Genomic DNA, 9,648 nt, shown 5'->3' on the forward strand with positions numbered 1-9,648 from the left:
CCCCGTGCCCTGAACCTTCGGGGTCTGTGCCGACTTCATGTCATGTCAGGACTGAACTGCAGGGCACCGGCTGGCGTCCTGAGCAATGGAGAACTGCTTGCTGTGGGGAACCCATGTATTCAGGGTCGGAAGAGTAGTGGGCAGAGAAGAGATCCTTGAGGTAAAGATGGTCACAGTTGTGCCCGTGCCCTCGTGGAGTCTCCGCCACCCGCAGCAGGGCCGTTGTCGACCAGAGAGCAGTAAAAGGTGGCACTAGGTGGTGGTTAGGACCATCTTAGAGCGCAGTGAGTAGGCTGTTCGAGGCTGCACCTGGAAGGGCAGGGATGGACGAGGAGCTGGGATGAGGGTCTGGGGAGGGTAAGCTGGAGAGCGGTTTCCCTTGGCCCTCTTGAAGGGGCTGACTGGGCAGACATTCTGCTGGGGAACGGGTGGCAAAGCAGGGGCACAGGCCTGCACTGGCCACATATTGTCTGGCATGGGGCAGGTCGCAGAGCTGAGCTTTCCAAATGCTCCGTACCCACCCCCCACACACCCTGAGATGCTCCTTGAGAGTAGCCAACTTAACCTCTACAGCCCCCATAACAGTTATCACTTGGCAAAATTTTTTTAATCCTCACCAGAGATTATGTTTATTTGAGAGAGAGACAGAGAAAGGGAGAGGAGAGGAGGGAGCGAAACATGGACCTGTACAACTGTCTCTCGTACATGCCCCAACCAGGGAGCAAACCTAGGCATGTGCCCCAACAGGGAATTGAACCTGCAACCTTTTGGTGCACTGGACAATGCTCAAACCAACTGAGCCAACCCAGACAAGGCAAAAAATAATTTAATATTCCACTTGAGCAGTGACCTAGGGCCTGTTTGTCCCAGTCCCTAGCCCAGCCCACCCAGGGCTGGGGTGGGGAGTTAAGAGACCCAGACCCTGCCCAAGCCCCCTGGGAACAGGTTTCCCCGCAGTGCCTTTCCCTGCACGCCCCACTCCTGGAGAAGCTGGGCCACCCAACCTCCCCAGAACACAGTGCCACCCCCGCTCCACCCCCAGGTCCTCCCTCGCAAGCTGACATCCTGCTGGGGAAACCGTAGCCCTGTGCTAGGCCCCAAAGTAGGAGGCAGCCTGGCTGGAGGGGGTGGTTACTCAAGATGCGAAAAGTGGCTGGGATCCAGCCAAGCAAACAGGTTCAGGGAGCCGAGGAAGCAAGATCCACTTCATACAAATTCAGTTTATATACTGAGTCCTGCAGGGGAGAGGCCCCAGCCAGTCGGGCAGTAGCTCTAGGAGGCGTGCGAGCGCAGTTGCTCCAGTCCATCGGCGTACTGGAAGGCCGGCCCCATCTCATACTCGTACATGTCCAGCGCCACCTCACAGCTCTCCCGCACCACGCGCTCAGGGTCAGCAACGTGGGCCCGCAGGGCATCCAGGCAGGTGGGCCGGGCAATGGCTCCCAAGGCCTCAGCGCACTCGTGTCGCACCATGGGGCTCTCAGTCCGCTGAGCCAGGGCTGCCGCCAGCTGGGGCACAGCTGCCTCGTGCTGCAGCTGGCCCAGAACATAGCCGATCTCGTGGCGAAAGAGGGCACTGCCACAGCTCAGGCCTGTGGGAGGGAGAGGGAGGCAGAGGAATCACTGGCTGGGCAGTGCCATCGAGACAGATGAGGACATGCGGGACACTGGGCTGGGCACCCAAGGACCAGAGATAAGTAACAGTAACAGGAAGAGGTTAAGGATGCTGGAGCCAGGTTGCTGAGGGTCAAATCCCAGCTCTGTTAACTGGCTGTGTGACCTCACGCAAGTCTCCTTGCCTCTCTGGGCCTGAGTCAACCCCACGGATAATGGCGGTAATGAAAGTGCTCACGTGCCTCTGAGGATGAGTTACTTTGTGTAAAACCCACGAGGAAGTGCTGAGGGCCAGGCCCAAGGTGCAAGTCCCCTCGGACAAGCTGCTCTACGTCACAGATGCAGCCACTAGGCCTCACCCAGGGGCCCCTCCTCACCTTCGGCCAGTGCCAGGACGGCCTCCTCACCACCGGCATCTCGCAGGGCGAACATGGCTCGGTATCGATCAAAGAGCGGCCGGGCCTCGTCCAGCAGTGCTTCCCGCAGCCGACGCACATCACGTTCCTTGGCCGGCGGGGCAGGGTCCACCGAGAGGTAGGGCCCTGCTGCCGCTGGCTCCCCACTGTGCTGCTGCAGCCACTCCAGCCGACAGACAGCCAGCTGGCACGTCTCAGCCACCTGAAAAGAAAGGGGTGGCAGGCGGCCACTGGGGACACAGTGGTGGGTTTGACAGGTCCCCTTCTCCATCCTCTGGGGATAATTAGGAAGTGGTAAGAGAGACAGAAGGCCAGGGAGCAGTTCAATGTGGAAGTGACATCAGAACCAAGTGAGAGATGGAGTCAGGTGGAAACGGTAATGCAAAGGCCCTGAGGCGGGGTCTGTCGGGGGAGGTGAAGGGGAGCTGGCCACAGAGGGGACCTGACTACAGGTGGTCAGAACAGACTATTCAGGGCCTGTAGGTGCCAGTGAGGACTTGGGCTTTTATCCTAAAGGGGACGACAAGCCATGAGAGGGACGGGTGATGGGGGTACTGGAAAGGTGAAGACAGCAGCTCGGTGGCTCAGGGCCCAGGACTGGCTGAGCAGGGTGGGCTTGGATGGAAATGAAGTATTCAGTTTTGCACAATTGGGCAGCAGCCCACACCCATCCTGACTGCCGCCTCTCTCCAGAATCCCTGGCCAAGCAGTCACCATGGCAAACAGACGCAGGGTCTGGGCTGGTCCAGGGGAAGGCAGGGAGGGGGAGGGCCAAGCCGAGTTACCTCGACAACAGGGTCGGTGGAATACTGCTTCAGGAGCTCCAGAACTTCTGGGTCACCGATGGCCCCCAAGGCCTCCCCTAAGAAGAACCAGAGAGAGAGAAAGAGCTCAACGCTGATTGGTGGAAAGGACCTGGGCACCCCAGGGGACACTCAAAACAGGCACTCAAAAAACGTTCATCCAGTGAATGAAATGAACGGATGACATAGGTGTTGGTAATATATAGCCCGCTACTTGTTTTTATCATATGTGCACGTAGAATGGCTATAGTTAAAAAAAAAAACAAAACCTTTTTGAGTCAAAGGGATAATATTCCATGACACGTAAAAATTATATAAAATTCAAATCTCAGCATCCACGAAGTTTTACTGGCAGGTGGCTACACCGCGTGCTGACTCTGGTTTATGGTGTCTTTTATGTTACGATGGCAGAAATGAGTTGTGGCAACAGCCTGGCTGGCCAGCGGGACTGAAAGTACTCACCACCCACCCTCTACAGAGAGGGTCTGCTGAGCCCGGGTTTGGACCATGTACGAGTGGGAGTGGACACAAGGGGCAGAGGGTGCCCATGCCCGCTCACCTGCCTCGTGGCGCACCATGGGCTCCTGGCGGGTGTCACGCAGCACATCCACCAGCACAGGGATGGCCCGGCGGTCCTGCATCTGGCCCAGGCAGTAGGCTAGCTCGTGCTTGAGCAGGGCGGAGTCATCCCTGAAGGCCTGGCTGATCCAGGCAATGGCACCCGGGCCACCGAGCCCTCTAAGTGTGAAGAGCGCCCGGAAGCGGGCCTGCAGGGGCTGCTGAGGGTCCACCAATGTCTGCCCAATGGCAACCACCTCCTGCTCTGTCACCATGGTACACGCCTTTCCTTTCTGCAGCTCCTCTCAGGCACAAAAACCTTACCACAGAAAACCAGAAAGCCAGGTCAGAGGTGTCCTTCTGCTCACTGACTTGTTTATTTAATTTAGAACCTGGTGAAGTGGCTTCCTACCTGCTGTCCAGCCTGGGTTCCCAGGCTGAAAGTCTGGCTCTGGCCCCGCCCACTTACTGTGTGGTCCTCCCTAAGATAGTTTCCTTCTCTGGGCCTTTGGCCTATATATCACCAATGACCTCCACTGGTCTGCTCTCCACACAGCAGCCAGAGGGACTGTGGTAACTGGTCCGCAAGGTAGCCTTCAGTGACCCCCACCTCTTGGTATCAGTGCCCTGGGTGGTCCCTGACACAATGAGTAGGACTGGCCTGGGTAAACGATATGAAGAAATGACTGTGTGACTTCTGAGGGTAGGTCCTAAGAAACACTATTATTTGTTACGCAGCACAGGTAACTGATACAGGAATTCTCTCAGCATGTAAACCTACCGTGTGACTCCCTTGCAAAACCTTCCTATGGTGCCTCATCACTCCAAACTCCTTGAGAGTCCCAAAGGCCCTGTGTGGCCTGCCCCTGTCCCCTCCCCACCCTCACTTCCTCCCTGTCCCCTCACTCATTCCATTCCACCAAACAGGCCCCCTCACTGTTTCCAACACCAGGCACAGTCCTGCCCTTGGACCTTTGCACGAGCTGTCCTCGCCATCAGGAACACTCTTCCCAAAACGCCCCCATGCTCACTCTCTCACTTCCCTGAGTCTCAGATGTCACCTCCTCAGGGAAGCCTTCCCTGATCACAATCTTCAGTGTTACTCCTCCATCTCTTTTCCCTTGTTCTCTTTTAACTTTCTTTGAAGCGCTTACCACTACTAGATACCATATTGTATATTTATTGGTTTAGCTGATTCTGCTCCCTCACCAGAAAAGGAGAACTCTGGAAGCAGGGATCGAGTTTCAGTCACTGCTGTATTCCTGGCACACAGAAGGTCCTCTATAAGAACAGTAACCCTAACCGGAACAGCAGCTGACATTTAGGGCATGTGCTGTGTGCCAAGCATCTCTTCTAAGCCCTTTACAGTCATCATTCATTTAACCTTCACCATAACCAGGTGAGACAGCTGCTAGGATTGTCACCATTTTATAGGAGACGAAACCGAAGCGCAGAGAGAGAGGTTAAGGGCTTGCTTAGAAACAACGTGAAGTTATAAATCCAGGCGGTCGGTTTAGGGCATCAAGCTCTAAACCGGAAGCTGCGTTGAACGCATGAAGTAAGATGAAACGACAGAGGACCTGGTGGCCACATCATAAACATGACAAGCAGGCTGCGACATGCCAGTAGCCCTCTGGTTCCCAGCAGCATCAGCAGGGCCCACCTGGGTTTAATGAGGGAGGTACACCTGCTTGAGCACAGGTGTCCATCAAAGGAAGTGACTCCTGAATCATCAGAACCCACCGAAGCCAGTAGTGAGCCACAGCAAGTCGAGGGCAGACAAGATCTAGGCCTCCTGACAGGCACTGGCACTTCATAAATATTTGTAGGATGAACTGAACCTCCACCACCTGCCAGGCATGCTACCAAAACTTTACACACAGTACAAACCCAGGATCCTCTGCAGAGTGCCAAGTACAAGCGCTGACACCCAGTAAGAGCCTAATAAACCTAAGCTAGTATGAAACATTTCTGCAGGGAGCCCCACACCCGCCTCTGTGCTCAGGAGGTCTAAGGAGGGCCCACCTAACACCTGGAAGCCCGCAGCTCACACCTGAGGCCCATTTTTTTTTTTTAGTGGGAAAGGCCTCCCGGGTGTGGGCGTGGGACTAAGGGAATCGGCCCCCAACGAAGGCAGAATGTGGGAATCCGCGCGTCCCTGTGAAGGTCTAAGAGACAGACAAGACGAATTAGTAAGGGATGGAAAGGAGAACCTGTATCCTTGGGATCCCTTCCCCTCCTGGAGGCCTCTCTCTACACCAAGAATTCGCAACAAAAAGTTCTCCAGTACCTAGTCTGTCCCCTCTCCCGAGGGATCGCCCCACACGGAATCGCTCAGGGCTGCGCGTAGGATCCCTTTCCTTGGAAGAGACTTCTAGGAACCAGATGCTTCAAGATCCGTCTACGGGGGTTCCTCGCAAGTAAGTTCTCCACGACCCCGAAGGAGTCGTCTCACATGGGACACCCCCAACACATGCTGAGTCCCCAACAAAGGACTCCCTGGACACATACAGGGTCCCCACAACCCGAGGGCAGGAGCTCGCCGGGACTCGAGACCCCCCCAAGAGGAGGGACCGCAAACCACCGGCCAATGGATCCCAGAGCTGGGAATCCCTCCAACGGGGCATCCTCCCCGTGTCCGCCCGCCATGTCCGGACCCCGTACCGTGCTCCGTGGTGCCGAACAACCCAGCGAGCTACACGAACGTGGAACCCGCACAACTGATCCGCTCCCGCAGCCACCGCCCCCGCTTCACACACCGCGGCGCTCGCAGTGTGCTCTGGGGGCCGCCATCTTGGTGTCCACGTGACCCGGGCGGACAGCACCAATGCAGCGATGGGGGAGAGGGGCAGTCAAACGCTCCGTGGCAGAAAGAGGCCCGGAAGCGCGAGTCGGCACCAGTGCCAAAGCTCACACTCTCACACCAGGCGCCCTCTCTAAAAGCAGTCATTAGGAATGGGGAGTGCAACGCCCATCCTTTCTCCGAAAGAGTCTTGCGGTCTACCCACCCGTTACGAGAAGTGGAAATGGCTTGTGCGGATTCAACCCGGGGTGGGGCGGAGGAACGGTGGTTAGCGACGGAGCATGCGCAGCGTCCCGGAGCCGCAGTCAAAGGGCGTAGCTAAGAGTTCCTTGGAGACTCGGAACCCAGGGATTTAGAAAAGGACACAATTCTTTTACCGAACGGGAGCTAAAAACCAGACGTCCTACAGGCTTTACCCTTGGGAAGCCACTGGAGTGTCATAATCTGAGAACCGACATGCACTGGCTTAGGTGTTAAGAGGGTCATTCAGGCTGGTGTGTGGAAAAAAAAAAAAAGCCACAATAGGATTCTGGGTTAATTTTGAATGTGAAACAAACAGGATTTGCAGATGGATTGGGTATGAAATTTGGGAGACAGAGTCTTATCCCGTCGAGGGTAAGTACGAGGATGTTGACAGGATCCACAGGCCTGTTGACTCTACCTGTGAAATGAAGTCTGAATCTAGCCACTTCGCCATTTCTCCACCCCCGTGACCGTCCAAGCCACCGCTGGCTGTCCCCAGGACGCTGTCCACACAAGAAGAAGAGGATTTTTAAGCGACTATGTCAAATAAGTATGGTGGTTCCTTTAAAAAGTTAACATAGAGCCACCAAAGGAAACGAAAGCAGGGACCCATGTTCCCGGCAGCATTACTCGCCGTGGTCTCAGGTCCTGCTAATTTCCATTATATTTTTTTTCTGTCTCTATGATTTTGACACCCCTAGGGGCCTCATAAAGTGGAATCATACAATATTGTTCTTTTCTGTCGGGCTTATTTCATTGAGCATGATGTCCACAGGGTTCATCCACATTGTAACATTTGTCAGAATTTCCTTCCTTTTCAAAGCTGAATAATATTCTTTTGTACTGGATGGGTTACATTTTGTTTATTTATCTAGTCATAGACACAGGTTGTTCCCACCTTTTGACTATTGTGAATCATGCTTCGGTTAACATGGGTGTGCAAGTATCTATTTGATTTCCTATTTTCAGATCTTGGGGATAGATAACTGGGAGCAGAATCATTGGATCATATGGAAACTCTATGTTTAACTTTCTGAGAATCCACCAAATTTTTCCACAGTGGCTGCACCATTGAACATTCATTCCCACCAACAGTGCGCAAAGGTTCCAATCTGTCCACATGCCCCCCAAGCTTGTTGTTTTCCAATTTTTGATAGCCATCCTAATAAATGTGGCTTATGATGAAATACATACAAATTGATATATTTATGGATAGGCATAAATAAAGCAAACAGAAAAGGGCAACTGGAGAAAGTGGGCTGTGAACATATATGACAAGTCACTGTAAAATTCTTTCAACTTTTCTATACATTTGGAAGTTTTCATAATAAACTGTTAGAAAAACTGGTAGTGGGGAAGGAGGGCTACTTCTATTCTCAGTATGTGAACATTTCAAACTTAAACATTTGAAATGTGTTTTAACTTTTAAGGGTGACACCTTTGAATCTGCAAATCCATTTTGATGAATTCATGGCAGCAGTGCTTTCTAAAAAAGTGAAAGTGGCCCTTTGCTTCTTGCCCTTGGCAGTGAGTGCCGCGTGGGCAGTATGTGGGGAACTGTGGGGTAACCCGAGGTGCCAGCCGCACACTGTCCAATGTGCCTTTTGCTTCACAGCCGTGCCTTGAAAAACTGAGGAGCTCTGGCGGGTGTGGTTCAGCGGGTCGGAGCATTGTCCTGTAACGGAAAGTTGTGTGTTCAGTTCCCCATCGGGGCACATACCTACCTGGGCTGCAGCGTCCACCTCCTTTATGGACATTTATGGAAGGCAACCAATCGATGTCTCTCTCTCTCTCTCTCCACCCCCCCCCCAAAGGTTAAATAAATAAAGGAAATCAAGGACTTCCTGCTCACGGTCAGTAGAAAGGATGCCAAATCTGTCAAGGTAAGAAAAATAAGGATAATGTGAAGTTTAAAGTCCGATGCAGCGGATATCTTTTTACCTTGGTCATCACGGACAAAGAGAAGGCTGAGAAACTGAAGCAGTCCCTGCCCCCCGGTTTGGAAGTGAAGGAACTGAGATGGGACAGATATGCTGATCTGAACTGTATTAAAATGTTGAAAATTCAAAAAAATAAAAATGTGAAAATGAAGCACTTGATGCAACATTATTTAAAATGGGCCCTGGCTGGTGTATGTAGCTCAATGGATTGAGCGTGGGCTGCAAACCAAAGGGTCACCGGTTCAATTCCCAGTCAGGGCACATGCCTGGGTTGCGGGCCAGGTCCCCAGTGGGGCCACATAAGAGGCAACTACACACTGATGTTTCTCTCCCTCTCTTTCTCCCTCCCTTCCCCTCTCTCTAAAAGTAAATAAATAAGTAAAAATTTTAAATGGCCAATAAAAAAAAATTTTTTTAAACACTAACGGCCCCACCTCTGCCTCCACTAGGGTCCAGCCCCCATCATCACTTACGTGAACCAGGGCAAGTCTCCTGTACCCCGGATCCTCGGCTCCCTCCCTCTTCTCTGTCTGTACACTGCAGCAGCCACAACAGGGCTCCTGTGAGCACCCAAGTCAGGCCCCTTCTCTGCCCTGCCCACAGCCCTCCTGGGCTCCCAACTCTTTTGGGGTAAAGGTCCAAGTCTTCCCCGTGTGACCCCTCCACCACCCCCCACCCCTTCCCTGCTCTCAACTTCTTCCCCTCTCTCCCTGGCTCCCTCTGCTCAAGCCACAGGAGCCTCTTGCTGTTCCTCCTTTGCATGTGACCTTCACTGTACCGGAAACATTTTTTTCCTCCAAATATCTCTGTTCACTCCCTCGCTGAATATTTGCTCCCTTGCTGAATATTTGCTCCCTTGCTCAAATGTTACCTCTTCGATGAAGCCTTCCCTGAGCACTTTAATTCAAATTATAACCTCACCCCCAACATTTCTGTATCCAGCTCCCTGCTTTATTTTCCCCATAGCATCTATATTTTACTGTATGTCTTTCTAATTATTTTGGTTACTGTCTACCTTCCCCACTGGAACATAAGTACCACAAGAGCAGGGATTTTTGTCTGCTTTGTTCTCCATGAAAGGGTACAGTCTGACTGGAAAATAAAAATTGACCCTGATTTGTGGTGTTTGCCAGTTCCTGTGGTGGAAATAGTCCCACCATGGTCCACTCATGAAGTTTCTGACAGTGATTCTTGGAAGTCAGTACACTCGGCCTCCAGCACATCATTAAGTGGACCACCAGCAACTATGGCGCACCTGGCACATAGTAGGT

At 52.9% G+C, this 9,648-nt stretch overlaps 1 protein-coding gene across 1 annotated transcript; it reads right to left on the reverse strand.

The window, feature by feature from the left end:
- Positions 1-592: 592 nt before the first annotated feature.
- Positions 593-6,205, reverse strand: DOHH (deoxyhypusine hydroxylase). Its single transcript, XM_024568959.3, has 5 exons — positions 6,056-6,205; positions 3,393-3,710; positions 2,816-2,892; positions 1,992-2,232; positions 593-1,592 (listed from the first exon to the last, which is right to left on the reverse strand). The coding sequence occupies exons 2-5, from the start codon at positions 3,664-3,666 to the stop codon at positions 1,273-1,275; spliced, it is 912 nt and encodes a 303-aa protein (XP_024424727.2). The 5' UTR covers positions 3,667-3,710; positions 6,056-6,205; the 3' UTR covers positions 593-1,272.
- Positions 6,206-9,648: the final 3,443 nt, after the last annotated feature.

The sequence above is a fragment of the Desmodus rotundus genome, chromosome 9 (genome assembly GCF_022682495.2).
Source record: "Desmodus rotundus isolate HL8 chromosome 9, HLdesRot8A.1, whole genome shotgun sequence".
NCBI classification, from domain to species: Eukaryota; Metazoa; Chordata; class Mammalia; order Chiroptera; family Phyllostomidae; genus Desmodus; species Desmodus rotundus.